A 21729-nucleotide genomic window follows, 5' to 3' on the forward strand; every position below is an offset into this window, starting at 1 on the left:
ACATGGACGTATGGGGGGGGGGGTACAATACCGGAAAGAAAGTGGTGTGTTGCAGCATGACCTGCTGACAAAACATTACACGTGATCTCTGTGAAAAATCATTTAAATACATAAAATATAGTGAATTCATGAGACAGATCAGGTCAAATATGGTGAACTCCCAGGTTTTGTAGGCTCCACAACCTTGAATGAGAACAGGCTCCGGGTGTGTCCTGTTTCTCCTGAAGTCCACCACCATTTCCCTGGTCTTGGCGGTGTTCAGGTTAAGGTGGTTTGCATTGAACACAAACTATAAAAAGTGTGAGATGAAAGAAGATTAACAAGAAAGCAGTATTTTCCAGAATAATAATGCTGCCGTAATCCCTCGTTTATCGCATATTATTGGTTCTGTGATATGTGAATTTTTTTTAAAGTAGGATTCCTAATTCATAAATAGAATATTTACGTCTTAGAAGCATAGAAACCTATTTATAACCTTCTAACTCTGGTTATTAATATTATTCCAGCCCTCTTGAAATTAAATAATAACTGTTTCCCAATATAATAATTCGTCTTTTATCACGGTTAATTGGTTCCAGATCTGTATAACTTGTCTTTCACTAATTTTGGACAAATACTAATAGGCCATATCTATCTCAGTCATTTATTGATTATATGAAGACCCATGATATCGTGAAGGAGCAATATTGTAATGTACGAGGATACATGATATGAGCTAGCTAACAATGCAAGTCAAAGGTTTTCCTATTTGGCGATGCAGATCAGGAAGCAAGGTGCCTGCATTAGCCTGATGCTGTTTAATGTAACACGTCACATGACGTGTCCCACAAGGGATGCATGATGCACATTGTGGCCTCTGATGCATAGTCCAATCCTGCGCATTTAAAGGCAAGAGAGGCGTTCATTTGGTTACATTCGGTTATGTTAAACCCTCTCGCACCTTCTTTCCTCTTTCTTTGCCACTAGCGCCGGTGGGAGAACTGGGGTGTGGGTGCGCCACGCTGTGCCTGACTGTGCTGCTTACGAATTTAAAGGCAAGAAAGGCGTTCATTTAGTTGGCTAAGATTACATTCGGCTATGTTAAACCCTCTCGCACCTTCTATCCTCTTTCTTTGCCACTAGCGCCGGTGGGAGAACAGGGGCGTGGGTGCGCTGCGCTGTGCTTGACTGTGCTGCTTACGAAAATTGTTGGCCCTGAGACCTGTGTCTGGTTTAAAAAATTAGAGTCCCATGTCTCATAACATTACTGATGCCAAGTGACCAGACTACTACATATAAGTTGTCTTTCAATAATTTTAAAGTAATAACTGGCCACAGAAAACTACAAAACATTTATTTTCTTTTTTTACGTGATATAGTGAGGGAGCGGGAGTTCTAACACATGACAAGCTAGCATATTGCATGATGATTCAGTCACACTTCCGTTCTGTGGTGACAAAAAATAAATTTCCATTTTAAGCTATTTGACAGATAGGAAGAAAAAAGGCTTCAACATTATCAACATTTATTGGCATAGTTTAATACATACTTATTATTATTAAAGTACAAAAATGCAAAAGAACGTATAACTTCTTAAATCAGTGTACTTCTATACAATGAAAAAATTAAGGCTATTAATCAAAACAATAGTAACGAAAAGGTTATTCAGTTGATCTCTGCGTGAAGGCTACAGTTAGTGACGAGGTAGTAAAATGTTTACCTTGGAAGAACATGGCAGCTCACCGACGCCTGGTAGGAATATAAAAAAAAGTGACGCAACAGAAAGTCGAGATAGAACTCGGGCAACACCCCAGTTGGTGCCTTGGGGCACTAATGTTATTTTCTTCTACTTCCACTGACACTATACTTACATTCATATGTCCATCCATCCATTTTCTAGGCCGCTTATCCTCACTAGGGTCGCGGGTATGCTGGAGCCAATCACAGGGCACATACATATATAGACAAACAACCATTCACACTCACATTCATACCTATGGACAATTTGGAGTCACCAATTAACCTAGCATGTTTTTGGAATGTGGGAGGAAACCGAAGTACCCGAAGAAATCCCACGCATGCACGGGAGAACATGCAAACTCCACACAGAGATGCCCAAGCGGAGATATAGCCAAAATCATAAATACTATGTTATTTAAATATTAAGTTAATAATACAAACATTTAATCAGTGCTTACTTGGAATAAACTTATTTAAAAAAAACATTGGAATACATTGAATATTTTCAAGTTCTTATATTTTATAACGGGTTTAAGTGTAAAAAAAAAACAAAACTTTAATATCAAAGTGCTGGATCATTGATAATTAAAATCATTGTCTATTAATCACAAGTGATTATTTTATAACTGGTAGGGATGAGTACACCACTATCTGTATCCGTATCTGTTCATAAGTTTAAAAGGGACGTATTAAGGTAATTGTGTGTGTGGCTATTGTGTGTAGCTGCTCTATAGGGGTCAACAACTCAATACAAAGGGTCGAAAAATTAGCATAATAGGTCCCCTTTAAGATGGCAAGGTGCATACTGCAAGGTATTGAGAGGGGTATAATATTTTAGCACATTTATGTCAGCCACACAGGATGCTTGATGCCGTTCTTGCGCTACTGTGCAGGTGTACCTAATGTTGTGGCCAGTCAATGCAGGTTACCGTTACCACAGTCTGTGTACTCAGTCATTCATTCATTCATTTGCATTGCTGAAGCCTATCCCAGCTACTAACTGAAAATTACCAAAATTCTTATACAGTAGGTAGCACGGCTGTTTTATGATGACTTAAATAAGACAAAAACGCATTTCAAGGAAAAAATGAGTTGTTGAGTGCACAGCGCTATGCACCACGCATGCTATGGAACAAGTCTCCCAAGTAACTTTTCAACCACACAATTTTACTGCGTACGTAAATGAGGCATCCCTTGTGGCTGCCGCTTGCCGTGGTCTAAGTGGAGGCGGTTGCTGTGTGTGACTGGCCAATCACAGAGCATGAAGAGTGAATACATAATGAACATTTTCTTTCAACACAAATACAGATAAGGACAAAATGTACTTGTTTCATACTTGTATCAGTATCCTTAACGGATACTCCTTTAAAACGAGTATCCGGCTCATCCCTACAAACTGGTTTGCTTCTTTTGGCTCTGGAAACAAGTGTCCTGATTGTGAGTCCATGTTGTGCACATTGAAATGTGCCCGCAGTAAACAAGTCAAGAGGCTCAAGTGGTGAGTGAGTGAGCGACCCCTATTGATGGGTCTTGTAGGATGGAAGGAAGGGAAGGTACTGGAAGAAGCGGGACTGTTTCCATAGGAAGTTGCAGTAAGGAATGTCATAGCATGACAAGTCACACGTGACCTGTGTGCCCTCTTGTGCTGTGTGCTGCCACTTCCTCAGACCTCGCTCCTCTTCCGTACCTGGAAGGAAATGATCAGTTTAGTTATGAAGTTATGAAGGATGGAGTCATATGCAAGGTTTCCCTCAAGTCTAGACACACGGGCAAAAATACATGTGTTGTACAATTACAAAAAATACATATATGTTTTATTTGTCAATATAAATAATCCATCCATTTTCTGTACTGCTTATCCTCACAAGGGTCGCGGCATGCTGGAGCCTATCCCAGCTGTCTTTGGGCAAGAGGCGGGGTACACCCTGGACTGGAATATAAATAATAAAAAATATGTAATATCTATAAGTGGCTAGCATGTTGGCCACACGGTCAGGAGATTGGGAAGATCTGGGTTCGAATCTCTGCTTGGCATCTCTGTGTGGAGTTTGCATGTTCTCCCGGTGCGTTTGTGGCTTTTCGCCGGGTACTCCGGTTTCCTCCCACATTCCAAAAACATGCTAGGCTAATTGCCGATTCTAGATTGTCCATAGGTATGAATGTGAGTGAATGAGTGTGAATGATTGTGTGTCCTGTGTGTACCCAGCGTGTACCTCGCCTCTCGCGGGATAGGCTCCGGCATGCCCACGACCTGAGTGAGGATCAGCGGCATAGAAAATAAATGGATGGATGGAATGTATTATTAATCTGTAAATTACATTTTTAGATGATGTACATATCATATGTATCATATACTATGTCCACACTTTAGGGTCACCATGTGTAGGAATAATAGTGCATGCAAACTGGAATGGGCAAACCTGGAATAGTGTTGTCGAGGATGAAGCCGAAAAAGCCTCCGATGAACATGTGGGTGGTGAAGAGCACCACGATCACCTGATCCAGCTCTTTGATTCCTACAGTACACAAGACAATGATTTTTTTTTACCTTACAGGAGCTCATAAAGTAGGAATGTGGCAAGTGGAAATCATGCTGGGAGGATTTTCTTCTAATGTGGGGGTATAGGAAGGGACGGGCAAGATGTCAGCCAAGCACACATGGTCCACTTCACCTGGTTGTATGTCACGAGACTGAAAGACAGGCAACGTGGACCCAACATGAATTGTGTCTTCTTCATCATTACAACATTTTGACCAACGGCAAACAGATCGAAACTATGAACGCTCATGAAGACTTAATGAGGTTCTGGAACGAGGATACGATATCAGTAATGACAAGACAATCTGGACAACGTCCACATGGACGATGTCAACATTGTTCTTTTCACCTGAACGGCTCATCCAACGTCAAGCATGCTGTAAAAAGTGATGAAATGTTGAATATGTTAGTGTTGACTTACTATGTTACACCCATTTGCTTATCTAAAGCATATGGAGTATTAAAGATATACCAAAGATATTGGTCTTAAAATAAATAACATTGGACGTGTCAAAAATTGGATTTGACACTTTTCAAGCGCCTTGGCAAGACCGATTTTCTTATTGTGTTATACTGTACAAACATTGTATTTTAGTACTCCATAAGCAAACTGCGGCACTACCTGAAATCTTCAAGGTGTGGCACAGTTGACTTGACTTAAACATGACATGTGTTTATACTTACCGCATATTATTAAAATCACCCACTTCAGTGGCACAATCCAAAGTCGCTGAGGTAAGACAGTCAACATCAGCAGACTTATTGACTCATAATGGCTACTCAAAGAATCTAAAAAAAAAACATCTAAATTGTGGAAGTATTTGAATGATTCCAGAAAGTGAAGTACAGCAGCTTTCACAAATGACACGAAAACTACCAACAGCGTATTATTTAAAACAGGTAAGGTCGTTACGCCAACTTTAACTAACTGAGGGTTTTGTCAAGTTGTTTTTCAAGCCATGTTGTTCCTATTCTATGTGCATGTTTATGATGCATGCCGACAGTGATCGTGTTTCGATGTTGTTTGTTTTGCTTTCTGTGTCACTAAATAAATGAAAGTATTGTTGTTGCACAGCTGAAAATGACACTGCCAAGTCTCCTGTGCATGTGTGTGTTGTCTGGGCGTTGGTTACGTGCTCGGAGCATGCTCAGGAAATAATGCTTGCAACATGTTCAAAAGTTGTATAAATAAATACATCCAATTCCACAATTGGATTTATTTATTGTCATTGAAAAGTGATGGCGGGTCCCGCAACCAATCCAATTGAGAACGACTGATCCGCAGGGGTCTGAATACTGGCTAATTTGCAAAATTAATCCCTCCTGCTAGGTCTTCTTATTCCCTGCCAGACCAGTATGTGTATGTGGTGTGTTAACAACCACAGTTACGATGCATACTGCCACCTACTGCACAGAGTTGTAACAACAAGCTGCATTCACAGTCCCATTACGTTGTGTTTAAATATCTACTGTATTTATGGCTGCCCGCTAGAAATAAATTACATAAAAAAATGTTACTAAAGAAATGCTGCCCAATGTCTCCATGGATGTTGTTTTGCACATGCCCCAACAAGGGAAGTCTGCATGTCAGTGGACTTACTGAAATGTGTCCATTCTGTCATATGAGCAGACCACTGTTGTACACCAATTCCCTAAATCAGTGGCCGCCTTTTATGCAAAATGTTGACATCTGATGGCCTGCTTATCCGAACTGCCCTTTGGCAGCAAGATGCCCTGTGAAGCATCAAATCGAATCAAGGATGGCAAACAAGGCAAATGTTGTTAGTAATCTTGTTCAAAGAGCACGCACAAACACGAACACACAAAGAGACAGCAGTCAAAAATTCAGGACAGCCAGTCTAAAGATGTCAGAGTGTGTTTGGAGGGAGCAGCGGCAGGCAGAACTTATTGTGGCGATGGGGTGAGCGGGCCAGCCAGGAGTTGTTTATCTGAGCCGGGCAGATTACAGTCAGTGCTATGGGGGCCAGCCAAGAGGATTGGGCGCTAAGCTGCCTAGACCTGAGACAACCAGACAAGCCCTCATGCCCAAAGTTGAACTCCGGATTAGCACTTTCCTGGGAGACACTGGCATCACATGACTGCTGGGCTCAAGGTCTTATGTCTGTGATGAAGAGCTGTTTCATCTCCAGTGCTCTTCTGCAGCATGGATGACTGGTGGAAACCTCTGAGTCATCCGCTAATAACTGATTAAGTCTTTGATTAAGTCATTCATTGACCTCACTCGTCCAACAAGGTTCCTTTTTGATGCTTTTATAAGCATGGTATGGTATAGTATGGACACGTTTACATGTTTAATAAGACTCATCCTTACATGTTTACAATTGCACAAGTCAATATGTTAAAAAAGGAGTAGGAAGAAGCAGATGTATTGTAGTGATGGAAGAAATATTTTTTTGTTTAAAAAAATGTATGGCATTTTGAAAAAGTTTGAATTACTGAAAATAAAATAATTGAAAGTAAGTACACAGATTAACAATGAATGAATACATAAGTAGTGTCGATGATTATTCATTCATTTTCTACTGCGTATCTGGGTAGACCCTGGACTGGTCGCCAGCCAATCACAGGGCACATATAGACAAACAACCATTCACACTCACATTCATACCTATGGACAATTTGGAGTCGCCGATTAACCTAGCATGTTTTTGGAATGTGGGAGGAAACCGGAGAAAACCCATGCATGCACAGGGAGAACATGCAAACTCCACACAAAGATGGCCGAGGGTGGAATCAAACTCGGGTCTCCTAGCTGTGTGGCCTGTGCGGCAACCACTCGGCCGACTGGATGATAAATCAACAACTATTCTGGTATTCTTTTTTCTTTTTATTTAAATCCTCAGCCTCTCAAATGTGAATATTTTTCAATTTTCTGCGTCATTCATGAAAGTAGACATATTATCTTGTGCTTTAGCCAAAACAAGATATAATGAACGCATGTGTGTCATGTCAAGCCACCTCTCTGTTATGATGGCAGATGGAAACACAGTGTAGTGTTCCCACACAAAGGCTGAGGCTCTTTTCAAACTTTCCTACAACCTGAGTAGTAGTATAGTATACAATAGTATATATCATAGACAGTGCAATTCAGTTTAACTCCGCCTCACAAAAGACATCTCTAGTACTCTACAACGACACTTCCTCATTGTCACGAGACATAGATGTATTCATGGACATTCTGAAAATCACAATAATGTCTTAATTGTGTGTCAATGTGTGTTATAAACTAAAAGAAAGACAAATAAAAACAATAAGTGGATATATGTACTTATTACCTAAGTCGGAGGTACAACTGCTAACAATTACAATTACAAGTATGCCCGGAAATCCCAGAAAATACATCTAAACTCAAAATGTCAATTCTCTTTTAGCTTGAGTAAAGGTTTCAGGTTATTTGGAGCTGTTGATACATACAGAGGTATATGTAATTGTGTCGTATCATTTACCTTGTTCTCATTAAATACAGTCAAAATTGGCATATTTCACAGTTACAAATTGTGATTTATCACAATTGATTAAATGGAAAACTGTGATAATTCAAAAAATAAAGTTGAATCATTAGGCAGCCCTAATTTTTAGATAGCATAATAAGTTCCCAATGAAAGGCTAGTGGGGGTGTTGCCAATGAATTTTCCACCAGTAAATACCAGTATCAGCACCAGCACTACAGCTGAAGGTGATTGCAACTTTCTCTCATGCTTTGAAGAAGCTCCATGTTGTGATTTGTATAGTCGATAATGTTTTTCAGAGAAGTCCCGTAGAAACTTGATCACTTCAAATACACATAAAAAAAACACACATAAAAATTGCTGTAGTATGAGTGTGTGCTTATCAAGAAGCATCTTGCCTTGCTGACAAGTAAGGCAAGTTGCTGCACATCCACATCCCCTGCAGCAAGAGCCAAGTGTAATTGAGGCACATCAGATGCCAAAGAACATCAAACACCAACAAAGAACAGTAATGTTCAAGAACCTTTTTAGAACAGGGCTATTCCACTAATCCGGCTCATGAATGATATCAGAACTGCTGTATGATTTATCTTGTCATACAAAGCATACAAAGTGGTACTAAAAAAAAATAAAAGTAATAATAATAACAATAATAATAATCTCTCTCTGGAGTTTGCATGTTCTCCTTGTGCGTGCGTGGGTTTTCTCAGGGTACTCCAGTAAAAATGCATGTTAAGTTACAAAATTGTCCGTAGTTATGAATATGAGTGTGAATGGTTGTTTGTCTATATGTGCCCTGTGATTGGCTGGAGACCAGTCCAGAGTGTACCCTGTCCCTCGCCCAAAGACAGCTGGGATAGGCTCTAGTATACCCGCGACCATAGTGAAGATACACGGCATAAAAAATGAATGGATGATAATGATACGAGATGTAATTATAATAAGCATAAAATACAGTCAAACACTTTCTAAGGCTCAACAAGAGCCAGGACTGGCACATTCAAAATCTCAATGGCATAAGACAAACAAATGGTCTTCTAAAAGAACAGGTACTACAGAGTACTACAGAGTGTTGTCGCCACCTATAGGGGATGGCTGCAAAAAGGTGCAACGTTAAAACCTGCAACCTACTGTAAACTGGTGTATGACCCACCAGTTGAGAATGACTACTATAAAGTAGAAAGGTCTTAAAAGACAGCAAATCACTCCTGTCATTCAGAGGATCTCTGACTATCATAAATTTCTGGCTTCTGTTTTATTTTATGACTTTACGACATTATTGATGACTGTATTAGCCATTAAAAGAATAGAGTAATAGTGAATGAAGGGAGAAGTCTGCCCCTGCGCGGCCGTTAGTTTGCCCCTCCCCGGCCCTTAGCGTTCTGAAGATCCGGACCCCACAACAAATGTAGCTGACTAGCCTCATTGCAGAGCAGCCATAGGCAAAAAAAACAAGAATGGCGGTACAGAGTCTCACTCGTGTCTCCCACAGGCTCTTCGCCCAATTAGCGCCTAAAGCAGAGTTTGAAAGAGCTGACATCCACTCCGAAAATCCTGACTTCAGCCCAAACAAACAAGCACTAAAAAGCATATTTAGAGTTCAGAGGCAGTTAATACAATTAGTATTCAAATCTAGGCTAAGGACTAAAGGTAACAGAGTGGCCATTGCCATCTGGGCCTGTAGGATTTGGGGAGACCTTGGTTTTAGGAGCTTAGGCTGGCAGAACCGCTGCCATCCTTCACGAGGTAATCTTGCAAGAGGAGTGAGGGGAGGACGGGCAACTGGACATGACAAACGGGATAGAATAACATTTGTAACACAATAGGAAGAAAACCTTTATAACCATGGAAAACAGAGCCAGCAGACATTAAATGGACAATAGATTAAAATGGATTGTCAGATAAGCTTTCGAGTTTTTTGCCTTGCTCAAGGGCACTCAGGAAGTCAACCCGCATCTGTACAGCAGCCATCCACTGGCAATTTTTAATGAACTTTAATGAACAGTCCGGGACTGACATAGTGCAAACGTGCAAAAATAAGTTAACCACTGATCATCTTAAAGCGTAAAAACAGATAGAGCTGCAACAATCAATCGATGATTAATGGATTATGCAAATAATCAACAACTATTTTGGTAGTCAATTAATCTTTTTTTAATGTAACAATTAGGGTTGTCAAATGTTTAAAAATCTCAATAAGATTAATCACACTTTTTAAATGTATTAATCACGATTAATCACCATTATTTTAATGAACAGAAAGATAAATTACAGGACAGGATTACGATTGTGAAAGTGCAAAGCATGCCTCAAAAATATCTCATTGGGGTGGCGCTTTAAAAAGCTTTCTGGCAGGGTGTGGTGAGTTTGAGGCTCGCGATGTGATCATCCATCAGGCAGCGGCTAAAGCCCCGGTCTCCCCGCTGCACCAGTGTGGGCAAAATTTGAAGATGAGTAGCGCCTCATTAAGGATTTGGGAGCATGCAGACACTATGTAGCACTTTTAGTGGAGAGGGAACTTTCGTTGTGTGCGTAGCTGCATCAGACTCCGGATGAGTTGTGACGAGTGAGCATTTGCACCGCGCTTGCAATGGTTGTTGTGCGAACTGATATCACACTAGCCACGTTTACATGAGGAGTTTTTCTTTTTTCCGAATGGAATCTTTCTGAATGACCTTTCCGAAAACAATGGTATACATGGAAAGGAATATTCCAATCTCTTGTCTACATGCACCGCTATAATCAAACAGAATAGTCAATGGGGCATGCGCAGTAAAGCGTAAACATCAACATCACGTGTCACGATAGTAGCTAAATCAATTAATGGAATAATAAAATACTATTGTATTATTATACTACTGAGTGGATACACAGACAAGAGGGCTAGACTAAGTTACCAAGCAAACACTAATATGAGTGAAGGCACAAAAGGCCTGGTTTCTAAGCCAAATGTCACAGCACCAGTGTGGACGAACAGCTGGTGGACACCATAACTATGGACAGTCCGATCCCATACTCAGTATCAAAATCAGTCCAATACTGGATAGTGTCGGTATCTTGCATTAATATATTGTTGATTTTCTGTATTTATATAATTTTCCAGCAAAAACAGTAGCATGTTTAATCATCCGGTAATGTTACACCCCCCCAGCTGAATACTTGGTATTACCCAACCTGCTCTGTATACCTAATGTTCAATTTGCTTTGGGATGGATGGAGACAGCAGTACCAAGGAGACGTGAAAAGAACACTAAAAGGTGGTCTGACAATTTTTCATTGTTGGTCAACACCTACAGCTAACAAAAAAAGAAAAAAATCCTGAACCAAAGGTAATTACCCGTATTGTTAAGTTAGGTGATGATTTATGACTGGAGTGACAAAGGTGAAGCCAGAGGGTGTCAGGGATGTGTAGGACCAAAATCAGTTTGGCTGATTGCTCTAATACATATTGTTGCATTACTAGTTGAACTACATTTCTCGGTTGAGTGATCGTAATGTAGACGTTTTCTGCATCAAATATCTTGTCAGTAGTGAAGGTATTTTACTGATTAAATAACACCATAGCCTACACAGAAGCTACATTTCTCGCCATTTCCCTAAATTTCTTACTGGTCAAAATGACCAGATTGGATATCAAGGGAAGAAAATCCAAAATCCCAAACTTTCAAGTAAATGCAACATGCTGTAAACAGAGACGCAGTGGCTCCAATGCACTGTAGCACAGCGACTAGCTGACAAAGCTGCAAGAGCCTGAGTCAATTATCCCAGTGTCAGCTGTGTGGAGCTGCTCTACGTGTAAAGAAGAGAACAGGAGCTGAGTGCCATTTGGGCAATACAAGCGTCTCAACGGGTGGCAGCAGCATTGCACTTTTCGACAGCACAGCTTTCATCAAAAGCATCACAGTAAGTATTATCCTGTGTCTGGTGGCCAGTAAAGAATGCTATTAAAAGCTGTGTGTTTAAAGTTTGAATAAAAAGAAGCAGCTGTGATGCATCACTTGAGCAGAATATAGTTTCAACATGGTGGGTTTATTTTTTAAGTTTGTGCATACATTGCGTACATAAGAATTTATTTCAGTAATTTATTTGCTATAATACCTCCTTCCTGCTCGCTTGACAGTGATGTTCTCCTCTGATTTGTATCAACATTTCACAATATACATGACTGTTGTAGTTAATAATTTAGATCAGGGGTCTCAAACACGCGGCCCGCGGGCCAAATGTGGCCCGCAGGACACTAGTTTGAGGCCCCCGCCTTGATATGAAAGTTTAATGTTAGTGCGGCCCGCGCAAGTTTGATACGGATACTGTATGGTATCATGTACCTAGAAAAAATTATTATGTTTGATTCATGTTCATGTTAAAGGTTAAATAACTGTTAATAGTTATCCTCCCTATCTGTGTGGAAGTGGTAGGTTTTTGGCTATTTAAGTTTAAAGGAAGTAACTTAAAGGCTACCGTTTAGGTCGCTAGCTCTCTAGTTTGCAAGTTAGTATGTGTCTCAAGACCCTGCAGCTGCACAATATGTTGTAAATAAAAAGAGTATAAATGTGACTATAGTCGTGTTTTGTCATGTCTACAGGGCTCTAATAATACTTTGTTAATTTTGATTTGAAAAAAATAGTTTGTCTATATTTATTTATTTATTACTGATTGATTGATTTTCTTTATTCTTGATTTGTTTATTTATTTTTCATCTTATTTTGTGCAAGAAAAATAAAAATTAAGATATTTGAGAACAGTGGAACGTTTTATCAGAGCTTTTATTGTAGAAAATCGGAACCAAAGCTTGGTGTTTTTAGAATATGTAAACACAGCCACTGTTGTAGAATTGGAGAATTATTTTAGTTTATGTTGCATTTTAAAAATCATTAGGGGTGTTTACATTACATGTTGTATTTTGTTCCCTTATTGTACCAAAAATGAATCAAACCGTGACCTTAAAACTAAGATACATACCAAACCATCAATATCTGGTACCACTACACCCTTGTGTAGTGGTACTTTCTACTTACTATGTGACTATAGTCGTGTTTTGTCATGTCTACAGGGCTCTAATAATGCTTTGTTAATTTTAATCTGAAAAAATAATTTGTCTACCCACCAACTATATGTGGTTTCTTGAGTTTTTATTATTTGCTGTTTTATTATTATTATTATATTTATTTATTTATTACTGATTGATTGATTTTCTTTATTCTTGAATTGTTTATTTATTTTTCATCTTATTTTGTGTAGAAAAAATAAAAGTAAGATATCTGAGAACAGTGGAATGTTTTATCAGAGCTTTTCTTGTAGAAAATCGAAACCAAAGCAAAGTTTATTCATTTTTCTGTTTTTAATAAATGCGTTTTTTTTTTTTTTTGGAAAACCTGATGCGGCCCAGTCTCGCCCAGACCCTAGCTCCAGTGGCCCCCAAGTAAATTGAGTTTGAGACCCCTTTAGATTATCCTCCAATAACCCTCCCTGTCTCTCTTCATTTGCCATTGCTTGCTCACGATGGAAGCTAACATCCAGTTGGAGGCCATAAATATGCCTCAAAACAACTGCGCTTCTGTTTATTGTGGGGAAGGCTCCATCTCCTTCTAAACTGGCTTCCATTGATACAAAGCTCCACTGGCACTGCATGCCAATAGTACGACTCTGACGTATAAGTTAGTGATTCCACATCGTTATGTCATACATGTGCAGTACAGACCAAAAGTTTGGACACACACAACACAACCCCATCGTCCTAACCCCATTAATAAGGCAAGAAATTCAACTAAGTAACCCGAAGAGGAAACATGTGAAGTGAAAAGCCATTTCAGGTGACTACCTCATGAAGCTCATTGAAATAACAACAAGAATTTGCAGCGTTATCAAAAAGGCTACTCTGAAAATTATTTAAGTACATAATTCCACATGTGTTCTTTCATAGTTTTGATTAGTTTTTATTTAATGAGAATGTGTTTCCAAACATTTGGCTTGTATGCTGTATGTTTTATATTTTATTATCACGTATATACAAATTATTACCGGGTGAATGAGATGTGTTTTCTGTGGGAAAAAAAAATTAATAGAAACATACAAAAAAGTAGTGATGACAAGATGAGGCTTCAAACTATTTCAGTCAACTGGTTCGAGAATGGATTCATGCGCAGCTTCATGTGCACACGAAACCACCTGCTGGCCTTGGATAGAATTACAGGTGGATGTAGTATCTTCATGTGTGATGCATTGAATGTTGATCTCTTTTGGCTCTTGGAAATGATTATGTACTACAAAAAATTGTATAACCAAATGATTAATCTACAAAGTGTAAGATAAATTTCCCCACTGAGGGACGAATAAAGGCATATCTTAATCTTAATCTTAATAAAATATACAGTATATATAAAATACTGAATGTTTTCTTGTCCATAAATGGCATGTATCATGTGATAGGGCTAGCTTTATCATGGTTGTGTTGGTAATACTGTAATATATTAATATTATAATGTAGTACTATTAATCTTACCATGGACGGACGGGTAAAGGGCCAGTGTCATCTTTATGTTCGTGAAAGGCACGTTAATGCTTGAACATGGATGAGGTGTTATTATTGTACCCCAACTCCTTGAAACCAAAGAAACACTTCACCTCTCAATAACAATGACAAACAGTGAAAATATAGGTTTTGAAATGCAAACATATCATCTCTTAATAGTGTTGATTTGGCTTAAGTCAAAATGTTTCCACACAATTTCCTCTTTTTAGCTGGCTCCATATCTTCTCTCTCTGAACTCCAAACTAACATAACCGTATAGTAACCAAACCATCGACAAACACTATCCACACACTCAACTGACTGACTCTCACCACAAAACCCCACATTTGACTGTTTAAGCCTGAGGGGTTTATATCGCTGAGTGACAGGCAAACATCGCGGCAAATTCTGAACCTTTTCCCGAAGCCGTCACGTGGTACAGCCGGGCATCGAGGCTTCGGACGTCATCAATTCCGGCCACTCCCCCCAATGAATCAAGCCTCGGTACACGCTTCATGGAAGTGCCCACTCAATTACTCGACACACGCTTCGAAGCCCCGGACAAAAAAGTATCAAATCAATTTCTTTGACCAAACATTGCGATTGCTGAATTGTAAATATGTTAGCACCCACATAGTTATAACAAGAAAGAATAAAGAAGGTATTGGATCAGTGGACACAAAACATTGCAGCATCAGTGTTAGACATAAAAAAGTAGTATCATCCCAAGCTATCGTAAACTTTGTGTTATGGAGTACCATCTCTTTAGTGAGTATATGCAGAGGTCTCACTCTGATCAGTTTCTAACACACAGATAACCCATGTAACTGATGCTGACCTTAATTCTTAATTGTCTGCTAACTAAGTGGAACGTCACTGTGACGCTTTCTTATGAAAAGTCCACCAGAGTCTCAAAGACCTCTGTGCTCACTCGAAAACCTGTTCCTCTTTTTTATGCTTTAAATGGGTTATTACCTGTGTCAATGATGTCGGGGTTGGAGTGGAACCAGGTGGGCAGCACCAGGCCACTGAATGTAGAGAAGCCGAGGATGAGGAGGTTACGGGACGAGTTGAGGTCCACATACTGGAGAGACATAAAGACAGAGTGATAGTAAATTCCTATAGTGACAGATGCAAATTATTATTTTGTTGTTCTGCCTCTGCTGCCTTCTGCTTGCCTGTTGAAAGGTGGAATGTTGAGGAAACGGGGTTCAGTTTTCGATTTTTGTGTTCTTGTATTTCACCAGTGGTTTTATTTGTAAACATACTGAGTGTGCAGTCAGGGCCAGCAAAATATTCTCTGCTGGCCACAATTGCTGACTGAGGAGATGTTGACAGCTCTAGTGAGTAGATGTATTTCGTTCTAGGTTTTTGTCGTGTTGTTAAGATAAATATTGATTCTGAACTGTCTCGTGTGTAGTGTAGAGGTGTGGCATTAACTTCATCTCCAAGCCGATATATTTATACTCGATACATCTGGCTGAGCACCAACTTTACAAGCAGTGGTGGTCATTATGGAATGACTGCCCGGGTCTTCTATCGAGCGTTGTCTTTTTTTCTAGTTCACAGTTTTTTCTGTCCTGGATGTTCTTGTGTTCTCACCTGCCTAAAACCCTCTTCAGTTGCTGCTTTGCCTTCTTGTTTATGTCCACCAGTGTGGCACAATGTCAATTAAATGACTTTAAAGTCTTTTTGAATTTTTTTGGATGTTTTGCCACGTGGAAATCAAGTTAGTTGTTGTTGGTAAGCACATGACACAAAGCGGTTTGTATGTCACACTGTCACTGTCACACTTTGAATTTTGTGTTTACTGTTCCGAACTCTGAATTCCACTCAGTGGGGAACTGAGAAGAGGAAGACTCAAGAGGAAAACAACAAGGATCAAGCATTGCTACATTCTTTTTTTCTGTTGTAAATAATTTCCACATGATGTGGGAGGGTGCGGGATTTATTGCATTCTGCTAAATGCCTGCATATAATTTCTTGCCCTTGAAGTGATAGAACTGCAGCGAGCCTGTTAAGATCACATGTTTCTGAAAAGCAATACAATCTTTGGTGCTGTTTTCTGGGCCAAAAAAGCAACTACACGAACATCACATGATCCCGGACTTTGATGGGAGCATTAATGGGAAGCGAGTACAAGTGAAGATGTGCCCTCAAACATACACTGTTTGTACCTCCATCCTGAGTGAATCACCATCCTTATAAAACATTTATGGATACATCAACACCCCCGAGGGCCTACAACCATCTACCACTTCTATTCCTAAAAGTGTTGCTTTGGTTTAAAGCTGGATGTTACAAAAACGACAAGGATTTAAATTAAGCTGCAGAACCAAGACTGTCAGATGGGCAATTTATCAACTTGTTTTTTTACCTATTCCTCAGTTTACCTTACTTTACAGGTGGTCCTCCATCTACTTACAACTTCCATTCCGACAACTGGTGGAGCATGTCGGAACACATACCCGAATTATAGCTAAAATAACACCCAAGTCACTCACAAACAGAATACATACAGGAGATAAAAATACAGTAATAAAAAGATTAGACACAAGAATGACATGAAAAAGTAATAAAAAAGAGAACAAGTCCTTACAATTATCCCTGCGGGGGTCTTGCACACTGGAAGGGGCGTTACAAAAGAGGGAGAGACAGGAATTCTCAAGAATAAGACCATTTGCGCTGCTTAGTAGTCAAAGTCTATTTCATATGAGCGGATCCTTTCTTTCCTGTTCAAAGACTGCACTGTTAGCCTTCATGATCGTTGTGACCTTTTGAGTGACTTGGACCAGGCATGCAACCAATCATGATGGTCATTTCTCCACTTTCTGAGCAACATTTTTAAATGTTTAATTCCACTTTTTACTTTGCTTTCTCTGATGCAATGCAATCAGTAGTCTGCCTCACACTTGGGAGACAGAATGAAGGGGAAAAGGTCAACTAAGGGGAACATAAGAGACATTGTTCTTGTTCAGTATTGCAACGTGTGACTATGTATTCTTCTGCCATGCATGCAACTAGTTCACTTTTTATTTTTGTACAGTATTCATAATTTATGAGAGTCCATCATAACCACAAAACATGATCACACAGTATGTCATAGCACGAGGGCCGCCTGTTGTTGATGAGGCTCCTCATTAATTTCACCAGAGTCTTGGCTTTTCTTCCTTGCGTACACAACAACTTTAACGATGTGACAATGACATGTATTTACAAACTTGAAATGGAGAATAACCAAGATTGTAAACATACGTACAATACATACGCAATTTTAGTATAATATACATGAAAACATTATTACAACATGAACAGGACATACTTTATATATTATATAGGCAGCAATCCTGCCTTTATATATGTTTAGTGGTTATGACGGACTCCAATAAATTATGAATACTGTACAAAAAGAAAAAGTGAACTAGTTGCATGCATGGCAGAACTTTATATATACTTTATGCATTCATTGTGCCCGTTCTGGAATAGATACAGTACATTGACACAGTATTATCTCAGTATTTGTATGCCCTGGTCTTTGTAGTCTTTGTAGAATTTCAACAAAAATTGTATAATTGTAAAATATTCCAAAAAATATGTTGTACAATATTACGTCTAGGCACGGCGGTCTAGTGGTTCGCGTGCAGACCTCACAGCTAGGAGGACCAGGGTTCGATTCTACCCTCGGCCATCTCTGTGTGGAGTTTGCATGTCCTCCCCGTGCATGCGTGGGTTTTCTCCGGGTTCCTCCCACATTCCAAAAACATGCTAGGTTAATTGGCGACTCCAAATTGTCCATAGGTATGAATGTGAGTGTGAATGGTTGTTTGTCTATATGTGCCCTGTGATTGGCTGGCGACCAGTCCAGGGTGTACCCCGCCTCTCGCCCAAAGACAGCTGGGAAAGGCTCCAGCACCCCTCGCGACCCTCGTGAGGAAAAAGCGGTAGAAAATGAATGAATGAATGAATATTGCGTCTAACAAACTAGAATTTTAATTTGTCAGTGCATTGTGTGGCAAGGCACAGAATGCAAGGTGAGCATATATTTGTCTCTTGTTCTATGTAGTTGCTTCGTTTATTATTGTAGTCAACTGTGAACAGCCAGTGGAACACAACTATTTGGCAAAACTACTATGTTGATTAAAAATAAACTGAAATGCCCCTTTCCTGCTACAGCAGTTCGTCATGGCTCTTGCTATGAACAATAAATGTAATTTTTTAAATGGAACGAACAACGTAGAACATAATCACTCACAATAGGTCCGTTGATGCAAATCTTTTCACAGCAAAGGTCCGGAACTTATTTTAACTTAAAATTGTGTCAAACTGACCAGCTCAGATGAACATCAAATGGAATGAAACCCTGCACATCACCCTAAAACTGGGAGGGGGGGGACTTTCAGTATAAGTGCAGACCTGCCAACATGTCTGAATTTGTCATACTCAGCATGCAATTTGCATACTTGTATGCTTCACAGCTGTCCATTTTGTTGCATTTTGCTAGTTTTGAGTTAGGCCTGTACAGTACAGATAAATAAATACATATCAGTTTCTTAACGGTATTTCAAATTGGGGGGCTATATTTCTGTCATACGGCTCACAACACAATGTTAGTGAATGTTGCTATTGAGTAATATTTGCGTGCAGTCATGGCTGTGCTTGTTTGCATCTGGGTGCCGGTGTGACCCGTAAGTGTTCGACACCGGAATTTGAACTGTTTTGATTTCATAATATGCATGAAAAATGCAGATGGTTGCTTTGAGAACAAGAAATATCAGATGCGTTTCAGTTTCATAAACAGATATTATCAGTTTGTTGATGGGGGGGAGGGGTTCTGGCCCCCAGTGGGGGCATGAGAGAAAATAATGGAGAAACACTGCATTAGAGGGATCAGAAGAAACAAAACCACACATTCTGTATAAAACAACCATAGTAAATATTAATTCATTCATTCATTCATTTCCTACTGCTTATCCTGTCTTATCCGAGAGGCAGGGTACACCCTGGACTGGTCGCCAGCCAATCACAGGGCACATATAGACAAACAACCATTCACACTCACATTCATACCTATGGACAATTTGGAGTCTCCAATTAACCTAGCATGTTTTTGGAATGTGGGAGGAAACCGGAGTACCCGGAGAAAACCCACGCATGCACGGGGAGAACATAACATGCAAACTCATGGCCAAGGGTGGAATTGAACTTGGGTCTCCTCGCTGTGAGGTTTGCACGCTAACCACTTGTTCCCTGTGCAGCCCACCATAGTAAATAAACAGTGAAATATATGGTGTGCGTTAAGTGTACGTGTGTGTGTGTACCTGCAGGTTGGATATTCCCACTGCCGCAATCATTCCAAACATAATAAGAAACATGCCTCCGATAACTGGATCCGGGATTGTAATAAAAACGGCTCCAAACTTCCCAAAGATTCCCAGGACAATCATAAGAATTCCAGTTGTTTGGAGTACCAGTCTGCTGCCAACCTAGGATGAAAAAAAGATTCTTATCATGCCAGAAGCATCGTACTATTGAACTATTGTACTATTGTAGAATTGATGTGGATTTAGGCAAGAGAACTGAAGTGTCCAGGCCAACCTAGCAGCCAATCAAACATGACATGATTTTGTCATGTTGCCTTTTCGAGGAATAACACACCAAATACAATCTATATATGAAATATTATATATTTATTAAATATTTGAGTACATATTCACAGTCCACTGCAGAGAAAACAGATCCAAATCAACCAACAGTGTTCTTGGCCTGTTCAGTGTGAAGGAGTTAAAAATGCATGAAAACTCAGCAAGTAATCTGTTGGCAGATTGCTGGCACAAAGTTGTGGTACTTCAAAAGGAATATATATATATATATATATATATATATATATATATATATATATATATATATATATATATATATATATATATATATATATATATATATATATATATATATATATATATATATATATATATATATACGTATACGCATACGCATACGCATACGCATACATACATACATGCATATATATACATATATATATGTATACATATATATATATATATCTGACAGATACATCAGACTGCATGTGTGCTTTCAAATTAAGATCAGCATGTTTATTGATTTGTAAAAAATTGTATATGATTAGCCATATATATATATATATATATATATATATATATATATATATATATATATATATATATATATATATATATATATATTCATTAATTCATTTTCTACCGCTTTTTTCCTCACGAGGGTCGCGGGGGGTGCTGGAGCCTATCCCAGCTGTCTTTGGGCGAGAGGCGGGGTACACCCTGGACTGGTTGCCAGCCAATCACAGGGCACATATAGACAAACAACCATTCACACTCACATTCATACCTATGGACAATTTGGAGTCGCCAATTAACCTAGCATGTTTTTGGAATGTGGGAAGAAACCGGAGTACCCAGAGAAAACCCACACATGCACGGGGAGAACATGCAAACTCCACAAAGAGGGTGGAATTGAACCCTGGTCTCCTAGCTGTGAGGTACAATACAATTATTTTTCAAATCAATACTCATGCTGATCTTAATTTGAAAGCACACATACAGTGTGACGTGTTTGTGCGTTGGACACACACTAACGGTCAAATGTTTTAGAACACTCCAATTTCTTTGGAGGAAAACCCTAGATTTTTAAGTGTTAATATGGTCTGTCTCGGTTGAATTGTTAATTTCCCTTTTTTTTGTCATTTTTGTAGCAATACTTTCTCCAGTACAATAGTACCACAGTGTGCTCCGAACACTGTTTTTATGCAGACAGAGAAGGTAGTGAGTAATCCAGAACTTGGAACACCTGTAGGAATTAGTTGCAGAACCGCTTTACATTGTTGACCCTTTTTATGGTCCCTTTTTAACCTCTGGCACTTCACCACTTACCTTTGTATGACTTCAAGCTATTCAATGGACTTGAACGACTTGAATGCCAAAAAATAACTGGAAAAATCAGGATGTCCTGGTAGTGTACATATACACTACGTAGTGTTGGAATTGGACTGCTGTTGATGTGTTCCAGTCAGAATAAAGTTATAAAAGGGGCGTTGTACTGTTCCTCCAGTCTGCTGTCCTAACAGTGAGGTGTGGCTTGACATGATGCACATGCGTTACGCTAATAAAGTTTAATGTCATTCATTAAATAAATTACTTCCTGCTGTTAACACACTATTTTTGACTGCCCTGCATGAAACATCAACAGATTATATATTTCTTTTAAAACGGTGGCAGAGAGCCATAGTGTTCTTGCATCAATGCTGTAAAGTGATGCAGAAGGAACATCCGTTGATCCGTGAACATCCTTTAAGGACGTCAGTGTTAAGTGTGGAGCATCATGTGCAATCTTTTAAAGTCCAACTGAGGAAGAAGTAGCTGACAACCTGGTGATTGAGACTACTTCTTCCAATGTCAGGATGCTCACATTGAAGTACTACAAACAACGCTGAGGAT

General features: G+C 39.3%; 1 protein-coding gene across 1 annotated transcript in view; it reads right to left on the reverse strand.

Annotated features, from left to right (window-relative positions):
• Nucleotides 1-1529: 1529 nt before the first annotated feature.
• si:dkey-106n21.1 (solute carrier family 23 member 1) overlaps nucleotides 1530-21729 on the reverse strand; it is a 74378-nt gene continuing 54178 nt past the window's right edge. The window contains exons 9-12 of the mRNA XM_058076395.1: nucleotides 19555-19719; nucleotides 15212-15320; nucleotides 4140-4235; nucleotides 1530-3406 (exon numbers count right to left, since the gene is read on the reverse strand). Of these exons, the coding sequence (XP_057932378.1) occupies nucleotides 3237-3406; nucleotides 4140-4235; nucleotides 15212-15320; nucleotides 19555-19719 (540 nt within the window). The 3' untranslated portion in view covers nucleotides 1530-3236. The remainder of the gene's footprint in view (nucleotides 3407-4139; nucleotides 4236-15211; nucleotides 15321-19554; nucleotides 19720-21729) is intronic.

Source organism: Doryrhamphus excisus, chromosome 6 (genome assembly GCF_030265055.1).
Source record: "Doryrhamphus excisus isolate RoL2022-K1 chromosome 6, RoL_Dexc_1.0, whole genome shotgun sequence".
In the NCBI taxonomy this organism is placed as follows: Eukaryota; Metazoa; Chordata; class Actinopteri; order Syngnathiformes; family Syngnathidae; genus Doryrhamphus; species Doryrhamphus excisus.